The sequence below is a fragment of the Miscanthus floridulus genome, chromosome 15 (assembly GCF_019320115.1).
Source record: "Miscanthus floridulus cultivar M001 chromosome 15, ASM1932011v1, whole genome shotgun sequence".
Classification (NCBI taxonomy): Eukaryota; Viridiplantae; Streptophyta; class Magnoliopsida; order Poales; family Poaceae; genus Miscanthus; species Miscanthus floridulus.
In genome coordinates this window covers 74,655,423-74,679,118 of record NC_089594.1, presented here as the reverse complement: position 1 = coordinate 74,679,118, position 23,696 = coordinate 74,655,423, and the positions used below count along the sequence as shown (strand labels likewise).

The 23,696-nt window shown below is 42.0% G+C and overlaps 1 protein-coding gene across 1 annotated transcript; it reads right to left on the bottom strand.

The window, feature by feature from the left end:
• Positions 1-929: 929 nt before the first annotated feature.
• On the bottom strand, positions 930-9,216 carry LOC136509127 (uncharacterized). The gene is made up of 6 exons (XM_066503934.1): positions 8,716-9,216; positions 7,957-8,033; positions 7,553-7,595; positions 6,945-7,068; positions 1,992-2,280; positions 930-1,474 (listed from the first exon to the last, which is right to left on the bottom strand). Exons 1-6 carry the CDS (start codon positions 9,104-9,106, stop codon positions 1,058-1,060), a joined length of 1,341 nt encoding a protein of 446 aa, XP_066360031.1. The 5' UTR covers positions 9,107-9,216; the 3' UTR covers positions 930-1,057.
• Positions 9,217-23,696: the final 14,480 nt, after the last annotated feature.

Sequence of the window (23,696 nt, the reverse complement as noted above, 5' to 3'; positions counted from 1 at the left end):
AACCCTATCGGAGGCTCAAGCGACCCTTCATGTAGAAGGCTCCTGCAGGCGAGAAGGGACCATAGCATACGACCAAGGAAGCCCATCAAGGGCCTAGGAAGGCCATGTTGTAAGGCCATTCTAGAGGGGGAATGTCCCTATATGCCCGTGAGAGTCTATAACAATGAAAGACCCTAGGAATATCCCAAGATACAATATTGTAGTAGGTACAGGGTATTCTGTTCCCAAACATATGAAAATATGTACCCGTACCCTATAAAAGAGTGAGCTTGGCCAGCAGGAAAGAGACAGCCAACTAACTTTTTGCTTTGCATCGTGTTGAGGCCTTGGGAGCCTTAGCCTCGACAAGGGTCTAAGAGCAATGCTAATAATTACAGCCGGCTGCTGGCTGTAAGGTTTCTTGCAGCCTTCTCTCAGCCCAACCATATAATAGTTAGCTCTTCACTGATAATATATGGTCCACTTGTCTCTCTCATAGAGTTTTTTGATTCTTGTGCCTAAGCCGACTGTAAGCTTACAGCCCGCTTCTTCTCTCTTTCATCTCATCTCTTCTCCACCTTAGTATTTTGTTAGCTTACAGCCTGTTATTATACTTGCTCTAAGGGAACCTGTTTTTTCTTGGCCTGCTGAAGACAGTATGTGCAGAACTTCCGCGCTTGCTGGGCTAAAATTCATCTTCTAGAGATTCTATATTGTTTTCTTGACTTGTTCTTGTTTTAGCAAAGTTTAGGATATAGACCCAATTCTTAGATAAGAATTTTAATTGGCTTCTATTCGCCACCCCCTTTGATCGTCTTTTCGGTGTTTCAGTCCTAAAACTAGAGGATCGATGTCACGCTCACGCAATGGGCTAGCATGTAAACACCACATGGCTAGTCATTTCCAAGTAAAAAAAAAACAATGATTTTCCAAGGAGAAATTGGAAAACAGAAGGAAAACGACGATTATTAGCTGGCGCTTTGATTCGATTTGCATCCTCATGGCTAACTGTTCTTTAATTAGCAGCTGATTAATAACAAGCAACAAATTAAAGCAACACCATACTATATCTATCGTTTCACAAGCACCTGAGCAGAGTTAGCTCTTTGGCCGCCGCCGACGGCGAGGACTCAAACTCGCCGCCGACGCCCACGCCGCACTGCTCCACCATCTGCCACCCCTGCCGGCCCAGGCTCATCTCGAGGCTAGGCGGCGTCGTCGCAGGCGGCGGTCCCACTCCCAGACCCAGTCCCAGCACCCTGACGCTCACGCCGCCGCCGCCGTCGCTGCAGTACTGCTGGTGGAGCCACTCCGAGCTGGAGACCGTGTCGCCGCCGCTGCCGCTCGTGTTGTTCGGCGACGGCCGTCGTTGGAAGCCGCCGCCGCTTCCTGCGTGGTCATGATCAGCCTCGTCCACGAGATGGTGAACAGCGATGGCGTCTTCTTCCCCGTGATGACGACGACGGTCGACATGTTCGTCTCCTACCTTCAGTCCCTGCATGTACGTAGATACGTGCTGTAGCAATCAATCATTATCCAAGTACGTAGTTTAGGTCTTTAGGGCATCGGCATAGTCTACATTATGAAACTTTGAGTATACATCGATTTTTATGAGAAAAAAGAATATGTTAAATAAAATTATTTGGTATAGTTAAACAGTAAAGCAGCTGTACGTGGTAGCAACATTCAAGACATCGTCTTTGCATGGTGATGCCACCATGAACGACGAACGAAAGAAGATGATAAATGCAGTGCTAGCTGCTGTCAGCATCACCAGTGAATTAGCTGCACTTGCAGCTAGCACCTGATCTGAATTAAAACCATGCGCGCCCCAGATGGATCGATCAGAAAATTGAATGTACTGTGCCGTCGTGATCCGTGTTATAAATTCCATCAATGTCTGAGTGCTCAAGACTTTTTTTTTTTAACGAACTGAGTGTTTAAGATGTGCGGCAGCTTCCAATGCATATACATGAATGCACATGCAAGTGGAATGCAGTATTATACTATACCTGCTGTCTTTGCTCCGTCGTGGTCGTCGTCATCAAGAGGTGATCAGCTGCTGGCTCATCTGCAGGCATGGTGATGAGGCCATTGCTGTAAGCTGCAGCTGCAGGCAGGCGGCGGCATGGCGATGCCTGCAGCATGAGCACTTCGTTGCTGCAGCTCTGCTGATGGCGCTGGACCTGGAGCTGCTGCTGACGCCCTTGGACTTGGATCCAAGCACAAGCGGCGGCTGCGGCGTCTTGATGATCCACCGCCTGCTGCTGCCGCTGCTGCTCTCCTAGAGACCATGACCTCCTGCGTGTACAGGCCTCGCTCATGAGTATACTTTACTCTGTGACGATGCTAATCACGATAACATATATTCCTAAATAAATGCCAGTATTCCTTGTACAGTATTAATACACAAAGATACGCGCGCAGCTTTTCTTTCGTATTCGAGAAAATTTAATCTGTAAAACCAGAAGAACATGGAGGAGTCTGCTTTTTCACCGTCACTTAAACACACATGCAGTCTCATGTAGTCATGTTATATATATATATATATATATATATATATATATATATATATATATATATATATATATATATATAGAACTACTATCCTGTAGCTGGCTACAGAATAACTTATTCTGTAGCCACTTTGAATTATATAGTATATTCAGTAGCCAGCTACAAAATAAGTTATTCTGTAGCCATCTCCATTTACGATAATTTTATATACTAATTTACGATAATGTCAATACGTATTTACGATAGTTGAGTTCCTATAACACATGGGGATATTTACCATAGCGTTATAGTAAACCACTTAGTAAGGAGTTACTATAATCTCATAAATAAACATAGTAATTATCGTAACTCAAAGTGGCTACAAAATAAGTTATTTTATAGCCAGCTACATGTAGTGTGTGTGTATATATATATATATATATATATATATATATATATATATATATATATATATATATATATATATATATGAGACCATGTTAATCACGGTAAAGGTGAAAAAACATGTATGCATGCAGCTAATATAAGATAGATTGATTGATTATATAGTGCTGTAGTACTTACAAGAAAGAAAGGGCCGGGGGACAAGCATCACAAACCTGATGAGCACATCCATCCAGTACTACTAGTGTGGTGCTACAGGTAACTAGCAAGCTGCTGCGGCGCTAGTGCTGCCAAGTGGTTTGTCCATGCTCGCCACTACAAGCAGGTAGGAGCTATTCGTGGAGACGGACGAGCGAGGCACGCCACGCCAAGCCGCACCGCAGCACGTACAGGCTTTCCCCGCGGTCAAGGCTAATGGAGTCGCCCTTGTCCTCTTGCGCCCGTCGCACGCGAGATTCTACCGCCACCGGCCGGTGCAACACGCCGGTAGGCCCGCCCGGCCGGCCACCGCCTGCCTGGCCGCGCCGGTCGGCCGGGCCAGCATCCAGCACCCAGCGGAGGGACAATTGATCGGTATGCATGCATTCATGCATGCTTGGATGCTGGATCTGATCTGAATATGATGATATCGTCGTCTATTATCTAGCCACCTGATCTGAATCTGATCATATCGATCTGCCGGCCCCCGGCCGGCTAGCCCCAGCCACAACAAAAGCGGCCGGCCGCTAGCCGATGCATGCATGATGCATGCCTGACCGTACGTACCTGTGAGGGCCCTGCTGCATGCATGCGTGCTGGCCTCTCCACTCTCTCAGAGAGTGATGAAGGCTGAGGATATCGAGGGAACGAAGCATCGGGCGGGCATGGACGCGTGCAGTGCAGAGGCTTCAGCACTGCTTGCAGGCCAGGTTAGGACCAGGACCTAGGACGCAAAAAGAGTCTCCATCTGCATCATGACCCTTCCTCAACTGCATGCAGTACACTGTTCGCATGCATGCTGCTGTAAGCTAGCTAGTACCAGTAGTACCCCCTTTTTTTCTATTCGTACTCTCTCGATACCGTAATAAAGAATAAAGAAAGACCTTATATAACATTCAAAATTTATCACATAAAGGAAGGCAGTACAGTAATATTATTTTGACACTAACACTATTCATCACTAACTTCGGCTAGGCAATAGGCATTTGTCTAGGTTTTTTCACATAAAACGGTGTTAACAGTTTTTTTCAACATAAATCAGACACATTAGTGATGAAGAAACATAAACGAATGCTCTCTTGGTTTCAAATTATAAGTTATTTTTAACTTTTGTTGATACATAGCCTTTATTTACAATGCATCTAGATCATGGCGGATTCAACACTAGGTGGATCGAGGCTCGAGTCCCTGCTACCATACCGTCGCCAGAAACCATGGAGCCCCTAGCTCCTACACCCCCTACAAATTTGTAGTCCTTTTTAAGCTTAGAAGAAGGGCGGCCTAAATGCCCCTCCAAAAACATGTGACTAGATCGGTCACATAAACATCTAAATACGTAATAAAAACTAACTATACACCTAAAAAATCAAAATAACTTATAATTTATAATGAATGAATGTTTCTTTTGCCGAATCTCCTTATTTAGTATGGGATCACTGTAACTGCCAACACAACATAGAACCTTTTGAAACATATAGCCGAGAGAGAGGGAGCGGGGCCTGGCTCTGCATCGGATCGGTGCGTCGATGGGAGCTTGAAATGACGAGCATGTTGACAAAAATGGTTGCAGGAGAGGGAGGTCGTACTTCCATAGTTTCAGACGACGACGGCAGGCGTGGAGAAAACGTCGCATGCACGTAGGACGTGGCTAGGCATGCATGCATGCATGCTCTTTCTCAGAGTTTCAGAGAGATGTTTAGGGGCAGGGGCACAAGCGAAATAAAAAAGAAAAGAAAGAGAGAAAATGCGCTGATGAGTGTGACTGTGATCGATGACAAAATGTGATGGAAATTTTCATTTCAAGCTGAAAAGGAGGGATACAACAATGGCAGGAGAAAAGCTAGGCTGCACAGCTAGCGCATTGGGATCCCAAAAACAGCCAGAGAAACACAGCAATCTATCATGGCTTCGCCTGCTGCTTCAGTTTAATTAATGAATTGACACATGCCACAGATGGATCAAAGAGACTGCTCTAGCAGCCACAGCGCTCGAACAGAGCTTCAGAGACGGTCGGTTTACGTAAGAAACTGTCTCTAACTAGTACGGACACGGGAAACATTAGTGTAGCACGACCCGTCTCTAAAAATAAACTGGAGTTTGTGACGAGCGAGAACTGTTGCAACTGTGTCCGGGTGCTTCTTGGGGTTGGATGAATTTTTTTTTTGATAGCCTCTCATCTGGGTACAGCTGTAGCATCTGTTCATGCACAGATACACACACCCACGCTACGCACGCACACCATCACACACACCACTTGTGCACTACTAGATCTACAACAACACACAGATAACAACCGCGTCCTTTTTGGGATCACCGAGACCATCCATGGCATCGTAGACGATGGGCATGTCGCAATCCCATTGTGGCTCCACGCGAGAGAGGCTGCTGATATTTATTCTGCACCCGGAGCGCTCACCAACCGAGCTACGGCTCGGTCCCCAAGGTTGGATGGAACTGGTTCTAGGCATTGCAAAGCTGGTTCCAACTGGTTGGAACTTGGTCTAGTGCTGATGAGGTTGGGGCGCTGCTGGGGCTGGTTTCAAATGGTTAGAACCGGGGTTTGGGCGCTATTGGGGCTAGTTGTGACTAGTGGGAATCAGGTTTAGGGCGTTGTTGGGCCTTGTTCCAACTGATTGGGAACTGGGGATCTAGATAACCAGCACTGGTTCTAACTGTTCTGAGTGGTGACATGTCGTGCTCTGGTTTGGTCACACTTGGTTTTCAACTAGGTTGTAACCATGTTGCAACCAATTTGCACCATGCTCAGGAGGCATGGGTCATGTCGGCCACGTGGGAATTGCGCGGTAGTTATGGTGGACACATTCTCCATATGAAATACACATGGGCGTATTTTAGCCCCCCCCCCCCCCCCCCCCCCCCCTCCCTCTCTCTCCATATATATGTTTGTGTGTCCCCTAAATGAGGCTCACTACCAAGAAACTGGATTGGCCCTATTGTCAACGGACTTCCCAGACATATTTTTCCCAATGCCTAAGGTGTTTTATTCGACCATTAGGGAATTCTAGTTTCCAGTGGTGGCTAAAATAAAAGATGAGGAATGTCTCTTTTTTTGTATATTTTGCCTAATTTTGAGGAATGATCAAACACATGATGCTTGATTGTTCCTATTTTCTTTCATTGGACTTAGAAGTACTCCCTCCGCTCTACCAAGGATACAATTCTAGATCTAGTCCAAGTCAAACTATAACTATGACTAAGTTTATAAAAAAAATAGTATCACCATTTATGACTTCATGTAGATATATATACTATGACAATGTATACTATGATAAATCTAATTTATATGCTAGTATATTTAATATGTTAGATATTAGTATCTTTTTATATGATTTTGATCAAACTTAAAAAGGTTTGACTGAATACTATTCTAAAATCGCGACCTTTCGAGGAGGACGGAGAGTGCAAGAACTATAGCTACTAAACTATCACGCTCCACTAGTAATGAAAATAAAACCTTAGACCAAATGACACACAGCTAGAAGCCTAGATCACATACAGTCCAAACCGACTGTCATCGATCAACTAAACTAATGCAGTCAAATTCCTCTAGATCCTGGCATCACAATTGACTAGTAGTTTCCATCTATCCACATCCCCATAACACAGAGGGCATGCATCCATATGCAGGAGTACAAAATAAAAGATCACAGTGGCGTGAATGCGCTCACACAAGACGTCCATATGAACTCTCCAAATGCAGCAAAGTAGCTGGATGCAGACATGCAGACACAAAGACCAAGAGAGATGGACCAAAACAATGAAAACATGCGTCCATATAAATACTCTGATTTACACCTATATATAAGTACTTATTTACTGATGAGAAGAAATGTAGCAGTGCAAACCTATCAGTATTGTTGTTGAAGGTAGGGACGGTGTTGACTGAGTTGTTGCTGTTGAAAGCATCAAAGCCATCCCCTTCACCAACACCTGTTCTGTGAAGGACCATGTCTCTGGCATGGCCATGGCCTGCAACACACATGATACATGCATATGTCTCATCACATTGCAAAACTACAAAAACACATATATGGAACACATACACAGCGCCTGTGGTACAAACTTGCTCCCTCCATTCTAAAAAAGATACAATTCTAGAATAGTAAAGTCACTATCCGAAGTTTGACTAAATTTATGTATAAAAACACTAACTTTTTTATCACTAAATAAATGTCGTTAGATTTGTTATAAGAAATATTTTTTATAATATATATCTTTAGAGTCATGCTGATACCATTTTCTATAAATTTAGTTAAATTCAAGGTAGTTTAACTTTAATTGGATCTAGAATTGTATTTTTTTTTCAGCACATATGTAATACTGTATATATCTACGACTGTGCACGCCAATAATTCAGCACTGTTTGTGACTAGACCTTGAATTGATGGACGACTCAGACCACGGGCAGTGTACCAGAACATTATGATCTAGGCAATATGTGTTAATCCTTTACCTGCTACACATGATCTGCCTGTGCCCTTCACTGTTCTGTACATCTGCAGGAAAAAGAAAGAAAGGAACATATATTAAGAATGGCATGTTTATTCCTTGTGTGCCATATGGTTTAGTCTCGGAGCATGTGTAATAATGAAGTTAAATATCCGTGTGATGCATATAGTTTAAAACACATGGAGGACAAAAAAGGACAATAGCTACGTGATATCAGCTAGTAGCAACAAGAATGTATCAAAACAAGCCGTACATGTCACATTTCTTTTTCAGTACTGTCAATTGGTGATCAAGCTAGATGACTACTATCTCAAACTCACTGAATCATTAAGATGACTACTATCAGTGAAAGTGTTTTTAGTGGATAGACATGTTTACATGCTGGTAAAAGAGAGAAGCTAGACTTGCCTGCAGGTGGCTCTTGACATGTGCTAGTGTAAGATCCTTCACGTTCATCAGTTCCAATACTGACTTTGGTGTTGCTCCTAGAAGATGCAGCAAAAAACAAATCAAAGGAAGTTTCAGAACCAAGAATCTGCACATGCATGCATGGAGGGAAAAATCAAACAGAATAAACTCAGCTTGCACAAAACCATGTGATTAATTGCATATATAGTATTATATTTTATTTGGATTGAGTGGAAGATAAAAAAAATAATTAAGGAAAGAAGAAAACTTTTTAGAAGATCTGAGTTATGTGCTATATAAAATATCCCTTGAAATCCTTAAATTAGCTAGAAAAAAATAAAATAAAATGCTTGATGGTTAAATTATCTTTGGTATTTTTATTGATCCTTTATTTAGTTATAGTCCTTCGCATGGTGCCAAGATGGGTACCGTACCAAAACTGTATGTAACTTAGATTTTGTCACTTAGGTAAAAGAAGAGGACATCTTCAAGGACCGTAAAAAAGACTCATTTCCAATTCAATGGTCACCCTTTAATTCCCAATAGTAATATATAGTTACAATAAAAATATATTAATTAACCTTCCTCGCAAAAGGAAAGTATATAACTTTTTTTTGGATCAGGAAAACTTCAAGGAAACACCACCGATCGATGAGAAGAACTCTAAGAGAATTAACAGCAAAGGCAAGATCAACAACGACAATCCCATGAAACAATTCATGGTGGCGCTAATTAATTGGTGCTCAGAATTTAACATACTCTCGTGGCCGCCAAGGAGCTCGACGGCGTGCACGAAGTGCGCGTGCAGCGCGGTGGTCCACCGCATCCGCGGCGCCCTGGAACTTCTCCTCCCGCCGCCGACGGTGGCGGTAGTGCCCGACGAGCTCTTCTTGAACCCGTGGGCCGTCTGGCTCGGCTGGTGCAGCCGGAGCCGCTGCACCTGGAGATTGTGCTCCTTCACTGCCGCCGCGTCGTCCACCTTCTTCGTTGCCGCGGCTGCCGCCACAGTGTCGCCGAGCTCCAGCCCCAGCAGTAGCCTTGGCTCCCGCGGCATCTCGACGCCGCCGCCCGGTGGTGATGGAGGGCTGATGTGGAGGGAGAGATCAGGAGTTGTTGTCGTCGTCACACCCACACTGCCGGTCGTGCTCATGGTAGCTAGCAACGGGCCGGCCGGGGGTGCAGTGGGATGGGATCTTGTTGCAACGACGGTGTCACGGTGAGCTGAGCTTCTTGGTTGTTCGAGCTAAGTTAAGGAGGAAGAAAAGCTCGCGGAAGAAGAGGTAGCGTGTATATAGCCTTGTTTAGTTCCCGCTCCAAAACTTTATAATCTGTCACATCGAATATTTAGACATATGTATAGAGTATTAAATGTAGACTAAAAAAATAACTAATTGCACGATTTGCGACTAATTTACGAGACAAATCTTTTAAGCCTAATTAGTTCATAATTTGACAATAAAGTGCTACAGTAACACGTGTGCTAATGGCGGATTAATTAGGCTTAATAAATTCATCTCGTGGTTTACTAACGGATTCTATAATTTATTTTTTATTAGTATTCCAATACTCCATTCGACACTCTCATATAACATTCGATATGACACCCCAAAACTTTACACCCTGAATTTAACACAAGGCCACAGTGGGCTGGGGTAGAGTGATTAGGTCATGAGTGGCGTACCATTCTTGTATGGGTGTTTGCGTTTGAGCGTGTGAATGAGGAGAGAAAGAGAGGAGGGGATGGAGAGGTTACATGTATAGGCCCCGTTCGGCTAAAGAGAGAAAAAAAGGTAGGGATGGTGATAGCTAGAGAGAGAAGATGGGATTGGCAGTGTCCCAGCTGCCAGGTAGCTAGGGGAATAAAATGAGAGAGAGAGAAGAGAGAGGCATAGAGATAGAGAGAAAATTAGGTAAAGATATCGGAGGAATAATTATGCCTAGAGAGAGAGAGAGTAATATGGCCATAGGATAGGGCTCAGCAGGTTGCAAGTTGCATGAAATGGGAAAGGGGAGACGGAGCGGTTGGGAGTGTGACATGCTCTAACGGATCTGACTCTGAGCGCCATTCATCTCACTGTGCAGTATTTATTTCCCGTTTTCCATTGAATTGACCAAGCCCTCGTTTAGTTACCAAAAATCTAAACTTTGGCACTATATAAAAAGAAGATTCTCCGTCACATCAAATTTGCGGTACATGCATCGTTTAGTTACCAAAAATCCAAACTTTGGCACTATATAAAAAGAAGATTCTCCATCACATCAAACTTGCGGTACATGCATGGAGTACTAAATGTTGATGAAATCAAAAACTAATTGCACAGTTTGGTTGTACTTTGCGAGACGAACGTTTTGAGCCTAATTAGTCAACGATTGGACAATTATTACCAAATACAAACGGAATGCTGCAGTATGCTGCAGTCATCTACAGTGATTTCGGCGGCGCCATCTTCGGTCAGCTAAACGCGGCCCAAGCTAAGGGGCCTCCGATCCTCGCACGCACAGTTGTTTTTCTAGTATCTTATTAGTATAGCATATAGTACAGCCGAGTCTTATTCTGATGAATGCACAGCTACATATGTATGAGCAAGTTTGATAGAGCTCTAGCTACTTCATAATTCTTGAGTAGTGATTTTGGTGGTGATTGAATGGGAAATGGTGGAGAATGGTCTATTTAGCTCAGTGTAAACGCAAAAGTGAGTCTTACCGGAATTCAATTGCATTTTAGTCGTTTAGTAGAGCTCCAGAGAATTCGCTTGAAGAAGCTAGGAGCAGCTTTACCAAATAGACCGTGTGTTACGAATCATATGCGTGAATAGTTACACGTGTTTGAGATTAGTTCCATAAACATATTCTGTTCAAGTATAAGTGGATCAATAATTTTTACTATATGTTCTTCAGTGACTTGTTCTTCATCAACTTATTAAGTTTTTGTCATAAATATTCTCTCAAAGGAGGTTATATATGTAGTATTAGGCCTTGTTTAGTGCGGGTTTCGGGAGGTGGTGAAACCGTAAAACATAGTTTTCACTATAGCTTTGATCAGTGCTGGCTGGAGGGGTGCCAGAGGTGCGACGGCAGAGGGCCTATGGGAGTGAGGGGCCCAGGCCCGGGCATATGATACCCCTAGCCCTTAGCACGTAGAATACCGTGTAAGCGAGCACGGTGCGCCACAGCAACCAAATGTGAAGAGGCAGAGGAGTCGCTGAGGGACGGAGCCGCCGCGGACTCGACTCACCTCTCATGGAGTCACAGAGACATGGAACAGATCACAAATCAGGACCGCGCACGTCCAGGCGGCGATCAGTGGGGCAGACCGGCAACCGGCAGAGCACTCCAGGGCCCAGGCTGGCAGGCTCGACTCGATCAGCCGATCACTGCAGTCTGCAGTCGATCATTGCTTCATCAATCATGAGTTCATCAGCCGTCGATCAGGCCCTAGCCCTTAGGTATTTTTTTCCTTGGTTGTTTTTTAATCCTGTAGATGCAGTGTTGTGCCTGATGATAATCCTGTATATTGAAGAACAAGGGCAGCAACAAGTTAATGATAATTTAAGTGAAGAAGTTGATGCCAATGATGATGCTATAAAGAATAAAAATTTACAGTCTTCCCTTCAACCTGAAAATTAAATTGATGATGTGCAATAAGCTTCTATTCATGATGTCTTTGATCCTAGAACTTAGAGAAATTTTGATAATAAGGGTAGAGATATATTGATTGAAAAGGCGCCGGTGAGAGAATTGAATCTTGAATTCCCTGTAGATGCTCTTAATAGACGTTTTTCATATATTTACTACTCCAGAAAGTTAACCAATGGTAAGGTGGTTAATAAAAAATGGTTGGTTTACTCTAAACATGTGGACAAAGTTTTTTTGTTATTGCTGCAAATTGTTCAAATCAAGTCAGAGCAAAAGTTTGCTAGCACATGATAGATTTATATATAGTCTAGAGGGGCAGTTATATTATATAAGATTTATAAATAGTCTATAGGGGCCGTCATGACGAGTTCACCAGAAGGCTCTCAAAATCCTAGGACCGGCACTGGCTTTGATCCCCCACCTCATTGGTAATTTTAGGCTACAGAGAAGAAAATTTCTCCATGCTATAGGCCCTGTTCGCGTGTCCTTAAACCCGGCTTGATCTGTTTTTTTCATCCGGAACAGTGTTTTTCTCTCACAAATTTCTTCAGATTCCTCCAAGCGAACGGGGCATAGTGCCAATCAGTGTCCGTACGTATCTTTTTACGTGTAGTTGAAGCCGACCAGAGCCGTACCAAATAAGCCCTTATTAGAAGTGTCCTGGCCCGAGATTCTCTTTCTTGTGCAGCAATTAAAACCTCTGGGGCTTGCTGTCGAGATGTGGATTGGGTTCAGCTATCTTGCCAGCAGATAGCAGAAAGCTGGAAAGGCTTGCATTATTACGCAAGTAAGTAACACACTCGAGACATGAGTGTTACAATCAGGTGATTGTGGTCGACCAAAAGGTTGGCATACGTACGTACGAGCAAAAACGAGAAATTAAAGGGAAACAAGCCAATGCAACAGTGTAAGTGATGCATTGTATCCATCCGCAAGCATGCATATAGCTGCAGCATTAATTTGTGCCCTAATCAAGCTGTAGCACAGCAGCTAAGTGTGCATGCTTTCAATTCTCATGCTGATCAAGCTGCCAGCTGAGACTTGCAGCAATGGAGAGATCGAGCAGTATCCGCACAGCAGTGCTCTGCTCCGATAGACAGACAGTACTAGCATATGCACAGTGGAATTGATGAGCTGCATGCAGCACGCGAGGGTTCACAACTGCATGCTAGCTATAGCTCGATCAGAGATGGGACTTGCATTGGGGCGTGACAGCAGTACTGTAGGTAGCTAGGGAAGTGGGGTTTGACGTGAGAGGTAAATTATTGAGCTGCAAAAGGGGTGCAGGAACCGAGAACGAAGATCCAATCCAACCAACAACGAACATGTCATGACGACGAGCACAACAACAACGAGAAGCTAGGAGCATCGATCGATCTACCATGCGTGGGGATTATTGGAGAGAAGTGCCTGCAGCAGGTCTGTGTCTGTCCATGGCTCCATAGATGCCTCCATAGCAAGCAGGATAACTACCTGACAATGCATAAGCCTTTGGAATCGCATGCAACTGCTTGTGCTTGTGCTGATCCATCGGTGATGACCTTAACTTAATCACAACTCTTACCATGTATAACTTGCACTTAGTATTACTACTAATTAAGTATCAGCGAACTGAAGCGCATTTTTGACGACTGCATATTTCCCGACTGCATGTGTTGTAGCTAGCCCTATAAATGTATGCCATAGAAGAAGGAAATGGTGAAATGACAGGCAGATTGAACCAATATTTCCCGGTGCTAATAATCTCTATAGTATGATCCGATCAAATTCCTATCTAGAAAAAAGCTAGCTTTATCGATGGATAAATGAACTTGATGCTCCTAGACGATATGATAGAATATACTATGCCGCAAACGAGCTTGGGAGTTCAACTTTCTTGGAACATAAATATATAAATCTTCTTGCATGTCATGATGGCGAAGTAGTTTGCTCCTTTCTTACTCATTCAGAGACGTCTATCTAGATCTCCCCTCTCTGAAACGGCACAACTTTCTCTCTCTCACTCATTCTTCTCTGGCTAGCTACCTCCCTTCAGCAGCAGCTCAGCTGAATGTTTCGGCATCTTTCGACTACGACCATGAGTGAAACTCACTCCTGCTCCACTTCATATTTTCCATTTCAGGCGTAGGAGAACGTCGACCACGATATGGCGAGGTGCAAAATGTTTTTTTACTGTTTCTTCAGTTTTTTTGGTCGTTCTTATTAGCTTCCTTTAATTTAATTTGGCCACCTAATATAATTTATTGAATTATATATAAGTTATAATTAAGGTGAATATGTGAGGCATATATATATATGATGTCCATGACTAAGTGTCTAGAAGGAAGTAGACACGGATAGCTACCTTCCAAAAGAATCATTATACATCCATAATATGTTTCTAGATTTCTTTCATTCTTCTCCAAGGACGACAGTGATGCCATTTGGACTATATTTTAGCTCGCTAACTGGGATCGCATTTTGTGTGGGACAGGAGCATGCGGTGATGTAGAGAGGAATATTCCACATGATTGAAATGGAGGGACTTGTATTTTTTTTATTATATAGAACCTTGCATATGCCAACACCAATTGCTAGGCATCTAAGCTAATTGAGCTCTAGGACATGTGGAATGGTCTCCCGAATAGGCCATTGACACGTTCTCTTGGGAAAATAAAATGTTCCCACTTGCAAGTTGTTTATTTGTAGTTATCTTTTCTAAACATAAATTAAAATAAATGTCATTGCTATGCATCATTTGTAATTTCTAAATATGGTAAGGCATAGTAGTTGGTAGAATTTTAAAACATGGGCCATGATATTAGTTGGAGAGATGTTTACTTTTTTACCATTCCAACTATTGTTGGAGATCGTTTTTGGCCATATGTAACTTTAAAACCATTCTTTAACCACTAAACTATCAAAGGATGTGACCAAATTCGGCTATCTAGAAATGGTATTATGAAACATGGAAAAATCATTAGCTTATCAAATTTTCTATTGAGCCATGAAAAAGATTCAACAAAAGACAAACAAATCCACCGTTGGTTTTATGTCAAGCAATACACAGAGTAACTCCCAATATTAGAGTAAAAACAAGATGTAATAAAGGGGTAAAAACATCATTTATTTTGGGACAGATGGAGTATACTACATTGAGTGTGAAGTGAGCTTAGCTTAGCTGATTAGATTTCTTATGGTGAAACCTGAAGCACCTGGGTTTAAGTCCTCGACTTAACGCGGGTGCTCATATTTTCCTAGATCCGTTAGTCTTTCAGTGCTAGGCGATGTGCCTATCAATAAATGAGGTGCTAGTGGTGACTTCGTTAATTTTGAAATTTACCATCTCAGTCTTTCAAAAGTGCTCATCATAGAGGTAGAATGTGTGTGTACATTTACGTGAGGGTATGCATTTATACTACAAATTCAAAAAAAAAGTACATTGCATTGATTAAGGTAAATTTATATGGGGGTGGAATGACATGGAAAACTAAAGAAAAGGGTGCATTGAAGCTGTAAAGGGACTTATTAATTAAGTGCGTTTAGGGGAAAACGATTCATTTATATTTAGGATGGGAGGGAGGAAGAACAAGTACTATTAAACAAGCTAAGCGCGATGCAATGCTCTAATTTCTTGTTGCTTCTGTAACATTTGGGACGAAGAAACAAACAAATCTAACAATTAGGAGTTGAGCATGGACGCAGTAGCTAGCTAGGGGACAAGTTTTGAGATGCACTATGCATTTGGTGAATAAATAATGCTTGGTTTGATTGAAAAGGCCATTCTATCTTAGCTAGCTAGCTGGGGCTTTTGGTCTCTTGCATATATACAAGGAATAAAAGAAGAAAGGGATGTGCCAACCCCCGGGCGGGACATACTGCAACAAGTTGAAATTGACACACAGAGAGAGAATATAGTGGAGGGCTTCACCATAGGGTTGCAAATGGAGCAAGACTAGTAGTGAATGAATGAACCAAGCTAAGCTAAATCCTTGGGAGCATGCAATGTCACCAGACAGGATGCTCCATCTTGATTGGAAGCATACTCTTGGAGCCTTGTTGGTGGTGATGAATTGTCACTTTTAATGTTGTGGATGGACGTGGATTGCATCACAGCTGCACAATTGGAGCCTTCTCTCTCTCCACAGCACTACTTCAGATTATTTTGCCTGTGTAATTGCAATAATGAGACAAGTATATAGCCTACAGGGATGTTTAGCTGGCCCGTACAAGTCAAAGCATTTTACTTTTCTTTTGCGAAAGAGTCAGCATTTTACTTGATACCTATATTCGTTGAACTACTCCAACTATAACCTGCAGGACCTATAGAAAATTCAAGGACGAATCAGAAAACCCCCCCCCCCCCCCCCCCCCCCCCCCCCATTTGGATTTTCGAACCGTACTAAAATCGTGAGAAATTTTCCCAGCAGAAAGGACGATAGGCTAGGCCGTGTGCCTTTGGCGGTGCTATTTTTCAGTGATACCGTCGACAGAGAGATATCTGTGATAACTTCATCAATCTCGAAATTTGTTGATCTAGCTTAGTCCTGTGGAGGTGCTCATGGAGGTAGGGTGTGTTAAGAAGCAATCTGTCGCCTCAGGAGATGAACCAATAGGATTAGAGTGATCACATCCACACGGATCCTAACCTACAGATTAGTGACATGCATTAAGTCCTAGCCTTAGATCTAATCCTACGATTAATGTAAAATCTCCTTGTAACTACGATCCGTTCCCCAACGGGCGTCTCCCCCTTCTACTCCTAGGAACCGACATCGCCGGGAGGGATATCCGTTTGCGACCGCGTTTCCGCGTTCCCGAACCGACGTTCCCTACTCCCATGGTGTCCTTCCAACTTGTATAAATACCGAGATCATTCAATGGAAAAGGGTAGTTCGATTCATTGTCTTTCTCTCGATTACAACCACTCTCAAACACGTTATCTGCACTGCTCGAGATCGAGAAGGAGAAGACTCTCGTCGAAAAGATTTCTACGGGATTAAATCCAATGGAGGAGGAAATGTGCCTAGTGGATAGCGGAACCACTAATACTATACTAGGGAAACTAAATATTTCCAAACTCTAACTAAGAGACAAGGAAATGTTCTAACAATCGCTGGACACGATGCAACGATAGTAGACTCTAGCTGCACTACTATCACACTTCCCATGGGTACTCAAATTACAATTGAGGATGCATTATTGTATCCCGGCTCAACTCGTACCTTACTTAGCTATAAAGATATCCGAAAAAATGGACTTCACGTGGAAACACATGAAGAACATAAAAGAGGAATTTCTTCTCTTAATCAAAGATACCGGATATGGCAAATAAATTCTTGAGAAAATTTCCTCTTTACCATCTAGAATATATTATACATACATTAAACCCATACCGTACCACATGTTGCCTATAAAATAATTTTTCAGAATGTCAATACATTCCAAACTTGGCATGATCACCTTGGTCATCCTGGCATAGGGATGATGCGAAAAATTATAAACAATTCCTATGGTCATGACTTAGCTAATCCTAAATTCCCAGAATCATCTGATTTTGTGTGCACTGCATGCACCACTGGAAAATTGATTTTAAGACAATCTTATCTTAAGATCAAAGCTGAACCACTTAAGTTCCTGGAAAGAATTCAAGGTAATATTTGTGGTCCCGTTACTCCATTATCTGGACCATTCAGATATTTCATGGTTCTAATAGATGCATCTACACGATTGACTCATGTGTGTCTCTTATCCACACGTAACCATGCTTTTGCCAAACTAATAGCTCAAGTTATTAGACTTAGAGCAAGTTATCCTAAACGCCAGATAAAATCTATAAGAATGGATAATGCTACTAAATTTTCTTCAAAAGCTTTCAATGATTATTGTATGGCTCTAGAAATTCAAGTTCAGCACCCAGTTCCATATGTCCACACTCAAAATGGTTTAGCAGAAGCTCTTATCAAAAGAGTTAAGCTTATAGCAAGACCACTATTGTAGAATTGTAATCTACCAACTTCATGTTGGGGTCATGCAGTCTTATATGCTGCTGACTTACTACAACTGCGACCAACTACATATCATACAGCTTTCCCGCTGTAATTAGTACGTGGAAAGCAACCAAGTATTTTCCATCTGCGAAAATTCAGTTGCGCTGTATGCATACGGATCTCACCGCCCAAGCATACATCTATGGGTCCACACATGAGATTAGGGATCTATGTCGGGTATCAATCTCCGTCGATCATTAAATACCTGGAGCCCCTTACAGGGGACCTATTTATGGCCCGATATGCTGACTGTATCTTTAATGAGGATCATTTTTTAGCATTAGGGAGAGATTTCAAGTACCAAAAAGAATGCCCAAAAATAAATTAGGATGCCCAAGACATCTCCACTATTGATCCATGTACACAAGAATCTGAACTCCAAGTTTAGAAAATCATAAATTTGTAAAACATTGCAAATAATCTGCCTGACGCATTTACTGATTATAAAGGTGTCACTAAATCATACCCACTACAAGAATTATGGTGGTACATGACGGTTTGGAGGCGACGTTATGAAAAATCATCATGGAAAGGCATAGTCTATGATGGTAACATCGTTTTGCTTACCTGTCCCTCCTAGAGGTCGGCCTAGTAGCGATGAAGCCCAAAAGAGGCCACTCACGACTCCTGTCGCGGAACCGACCAATTTATAAGAGCACAAGTACAATGGCAGTCCTTAAGCGATCGCACTGTCATACTTGAGCCCATATAAACCCGGTAGTCTATCGAGTACCACGGTGGGTCTCGATAAACGATCCACATACAACCAAGATCGTACATGATTCAACATACATGTCACATGTTATATAAAGTTCACAAATACATTTCCATCATCAGAGTATGAAATAAAGTTATTACAAACCAAGTTTGATAGATAATAGCGGAAGCAAATTAAGTTCGAAAGTAGCATTTGCCAACATAGTTTAATACAGTGCCAACATACGATCACAGTCCACAAAAGCATATAGAGGGATTAGTAAAGAAGCCTGTCCAAGGCTTACTCCTCATCCACAGCGGGATAGAAGCAACTCTTGCAATATCCATGAAATACTATGCCATCTGCAACAATGGGAATAAAACCCTGAGTACGAGAAGATACTCAGCTAGACTTACTCGTCATAAACCAGAAATAAATTGACTTCAAGGATTATGCAAGGCTGTATAAGTGGAGGTAGCTTGACAACATTTGCATAAAAACGATTAACTTAGTGATACAATTGTAAATCCATTATCAAGTAAATTATAACTATTCATCCCTAAATTAGCAACTATCCTATACCAAACATGTGATACATCATTTTAAGAGAATATAATAGTAACCATAGTAGGTATAGTAATTCCATGTTTATCCGAACCATCATATTCCATAATACAATTACTACGATGCTGAAGCTAGCCAAGTTTCTCACTATCTGGGAGAGACGGTGATTTGAATAGATTTCAACCAGCTGGGAAGTTTTTCCTAACACAAACCCAGGCAGACCAGATCATTAGTCGCCTTAGGTCACCATTGGTACAACTCAAGTACACATTTCGCGGGTTCACCCAGCGTCGCACAATTAGGGACAACCAACTGCTAGGACGTTCAGGCTCTGCCTGCCCTTGGGCTCACATCTGGCTCCGCGCACATCCTTACTACCATCCAGAGTGCACACTTTGGTAGAGTGGGGCCCGGCTTGAGTTGAGCTACTCGGCTTCGCGGTCGGAACGAGTTATTTGGCCAGCTAAGTGATAGGCATGCGTTCAATCTTGTCAAAAGATCCAACAACGGTACGGTCCTTAATCGGCACTGACAGAATCACATGAGTCAACCTACCATATACTCCACCCAGCCTCCATTTACTTTTACCTCATGGTTCTTTTTCATGATAGCAAATATAGCCAACCGTGCTTTGATATCCACCTATATCTCGCAGGTGACCGAAAATCACCCGACTTCTACCGGTCTAAGCAGGGCTAAGCATATATTCGATCCTGGACCTACATAGGGTTAAAGGTGTATTTCTGGACAAGGAAATTATATGCATCAAGTGGTTTCAATCAACTTTTATAACCTAATGCATCAATCATAAATGACTCAAGTAATATTTTATAAAACACTGAGAGACTTAGAATGTTCTAGGGCTTGCCTTTCAGAAAAGAAGTGGGGCGGTGGTTAGGGCACTCCGGAAGCTCTTCTAGGGTCTACTCCTCTTCTTCGGGAGCTATGGCTTGAGGAAGCTCCTGCTGGTCCCCTTTCTCTCCTTCGTTGAATTCTAGCAACGTTATCTTCTCTGTCGATCCTAGATGCATAAATATGACATAAGATATTGCGAATACAAACATGCCGACAAGTATAGTATGATGACACATGATGAATGCATTCGTGTAAGTATTCTTAACAGCATAGTGTTAAAGTAATGATAAGTGCATCACATTTTATTGAGTATGTGTATATCTCTTCTTGATTACTTAATCAAACACTTCAACAATTCATTTATTACACCACAAAACAACAGCTACTTGTTTTACTCATAACTGGAGTTATATACATCAAAATCATATGGTTGTGGACATTCTGGAAAGCGTAAGAAATTTTCTATAACTCTCTTTTAAGACTCTTACTGTGATTCAATAGTTATATAGGGCAAACAAATCATTCAATCAAATCTATCCAGAAAGTAAACATTTCGGACAGCAAACTTGTAACAGCTAGAATTCTAAAACCCTAAGTTCTATGACTGAAAATTTAACACAAGGTATATTAATAAGTTATCTACAACTTTGTTATTAACAAGTTTTATAGCAAAGACCATTATCCATATGAAATCATTCACACAATCAAAACTATACATGCAGCCTTGTATTTGAATTATAAAGTGATAATTAGTTAGTTGCATACAATCAATGGCTTCTACACCTTACTATGAACATCAACAGTTACTATGCCTCATAAGAATCATAGAAAACATCATGGTGAACCCCAAATTTAATTACTTAAATGCCTTTATTAATTTAATTAAATAATTAGGGTAAATAATAAACATACACCAAATGTGCACAATAAATTCTCAGAAAATTATAGTAGACTCCTAATGCTCACAATAGGCTACTGTGAAAATTCCATACCATTAGCACATGTATAACATCCTATGCAAAAATGACAAGCTAGCAAGGGTTATTTTAGTAAAAATAGAAAACCCTATAGAAAAGTGTTAATAAACACTGCTGCGGTGGCGGAGGAGCAAAGTGACGCGGCGCAAGGTGAGTGGGGTGGCCGGAAATGGTGACGGCGGTGATGTCCGCTACTGCGGCTGCTGCGGGTGGGCGAAGGAGGAGGCAAAGAGCGAAATGAGAGCACAGGGCGTCATAGGCGAGCGCTGGGGAGGTTGAAGGTGCGCTCTGGCTTGGCGTGGCCTGGCTGGTCAGGGCAACGGCGATGCGCGGCTTCACTTCCTCCACATGGCGGCCAGCATCTGTGGCCAGTCGACCATGAACCGGCGCGGCGCGGCGTTCTTTAGGGCACGATCAGAAGCCTGATGGCGTGATTTGCTAGCGATCAAACTCTCAATCTGTAGCGTAATAGAGAAAACTATCTGAACAAAACTCAAAGCCCTATGTACCAGCTACAATTACTCTTAAAGGACCATAGTCTAATTCTCAACCAATACCGAGTAATATCGTCCCAAAGTCGGCACGACAAAACTGTAAAAGCATAAAGACTTATAAATTTTCTAAGTGTTGGAAATTAGTGAATTGTTGATTTTTGTGAGCTCAAAAAGACTAAGCTATGCACATAATTAGCTCATGACCCAAAAATAAAAGTTGTTGCTCTACTCAAATACTACAACTTTGCTTTAGTGAACACATCCATGCAAAGTCTCTATGACATAGTTCAAACTAGGTCAAACATACTACATTTAAATGATGACTTGCACTTAAACTATGACTTAGTGACCAAATTAGCCTTAGTCATGAATACCAAAGTTGTTCATAATGACATTCTAAACATGTTTAAGCTATCCATAAGGTCACACAAACATTTCCTACATTGGTTACACATTTCACTTTCTAGGTCAACATACATAGCATCACTTAAAGACTTGACTAGACAAAGTGATCTTCATGAACAATGTTCCATTAGTCATCCTAAGTGTAGCTAAGATGTTTTAGTGACTCACATCAACCATTTACATGTATTCACTCATGATCATATGCATATATACAAAGAAACATAAAATAACCAACATGTTTCATATGTTTCAATCACATGTTTCAAATGTAAAAGCTTAAACATGAATGCTTGATGCTCATGCTCATGCAATGCAAGTCAAATTATACAAGCCTAACACCTAGGGTGTTACAACTCCCTTGTCTCCCATGCCACGTAGTACATAGAGGCCGGTTGATTCCTCCCCATCCTCCAGTTCCCCAATCCTCTAACCCTAAATCAACGGGCGAGCGGCGGCTGGCAGCGGCGGTGACGCTGTGGGGGTGCGAGCAGTAGGCGGTAGCAGCCTTGTGGAGCGGCGGCAGCGGATGGCCTTGCCGAGGCGGTGACTTCCTCCATTACTCGGCAGGCCATAGGCAACAAAGAGTGCTTCGCGCTCGGCCTCGGTGCCTTAGCGTCAGCAACACAGTCAAGCGCTAGGCATCGGGGTGGCTGGCTTCTGCCTTCCGAGCCAGCGCCATCCTACGCGTGCGCCTTGGTATGGCCACAAGGGCAAGCCCCAGCCAGCCCCAGCCAACAGCTGAGCTCCAGCCACCAGCGGCATCAGATCCTCTCCACCGGCGTCAGATCTATCCTCCATGAACTGTGGTACTTTAAGTCATGTAAAATTAGTCAACCTTACAATTTTCCATAGCTCTGCGCTCTATATCAAGATGTGTTCACAATATTTTTCTCCATTTGCACTAACATGTGAAAGCTTGGGCTGAGCTTCTGAATGCTTCTCGGTTGATTTTAGTGTGTGCGTTCATCTCTACAACACCAGTGCACCACTCTTATGTGCTACCTTGAGTCCTATGTACATTTGCTTTCTAGCCTTTTATTTACATGCATGGTTTCCTTCTTTAGGAGATTCTGCATTAACTGAACTTTCCTAAAAAAAGGTTGTCGTGGCTTCAATATGTGTTGCTTTGTCCATGGGAATAGCTAACATTTGTGTGTTTTTGCTTTTTAGACCATCTTAGTTTTATCTGAAAGAACAATGACTATCAATTCTATGTCTTAGCTAGCACACTGTTGTTGTATATATTTTCCAGTCCATTGTATATTCTTAATATGAGTCCATTGCCATCATCTTGAATTAGTCTACTATGGTACCTGAACGAATTAACATCCATAGATACTTGAGTGTTCTAGTTTTAGTATCATTGCAATAGCTTTGATCTTTTAGTTCAATGTTGATTAACTTGTAGCATTGATTTAGTTTAATTTGTATTCGTTAAGCAATAATGCAAGGAGGCTTGCTCCTTGTGAAGTCTAAGAAATGAAATCATTAGTCACAAAGAGGAACTGCACCCACATTCAATTGGTTCTGCATTTGCTTATTTGATTCTTAGCCTGGGATTTTCCTTGTGCAGCCAATAGGAGCAAGGTTGATTAACATGTTTCTAAAGAATAATGCAAATATGGAGATTGGTTGCCACGCCGAGTCTATCTTGTCTGAAGCTATAGAAAATTCAATCATTTACCCTTCATCTCTACCTCAATATTCTAAATATATAAAATAACAAATTTTCAAGTGTGTATAAGTTGGTACTATATAGTCAAATAATTTTCTCTCTGTTTATACATTACCTTTCCATTCCAGCAAGGGATGATGCCGCAGCCACCAGCAGACATAGATGCAAGTCAACCAACACCTCAGTCCGTGACTATTTATATCAAATTTAATCTACAACCTGAATTTACAAGGGCTAGATGTGTGTAATCGACATAGGGTAGCTCTACTTCTTGGCTCTCAAATTTAATTTACAAGCTGTTTCTATCATATTTAGATTCTCATGCTCTACTTATTGGACTCTCAAAAATATATGCATTGAATTATATAAGTAGTTTCAAAGCTTCCTAATAAATAGATGATATTTATA

Excerpts from the sequence above, each read along its gene's own strand:
- LOC136509127 (XM_066503934.1), bottom strand. The coding sequence starts at position 9,106 with ATGAGCACGACCGGCAGTGTGGGTGTGACGACGACAACAACTCCTGAT. Across the intron at positions 8,034-8,715 it reads GCTCCTTGGCGGCCACGAGA|GAGCAACACCAAAGTCAGTA; the intron begins GTATGTTAAATT and ends TGCATCTTCTAG. Across the intron at positions 7,069-7,552 it reads AGGCAGATCATGTGTAGCAG|GCCATGGCCATGCCAGAGAC; the intron begins GTAAAGGATTAA and ends TGTGTGTTGCAG.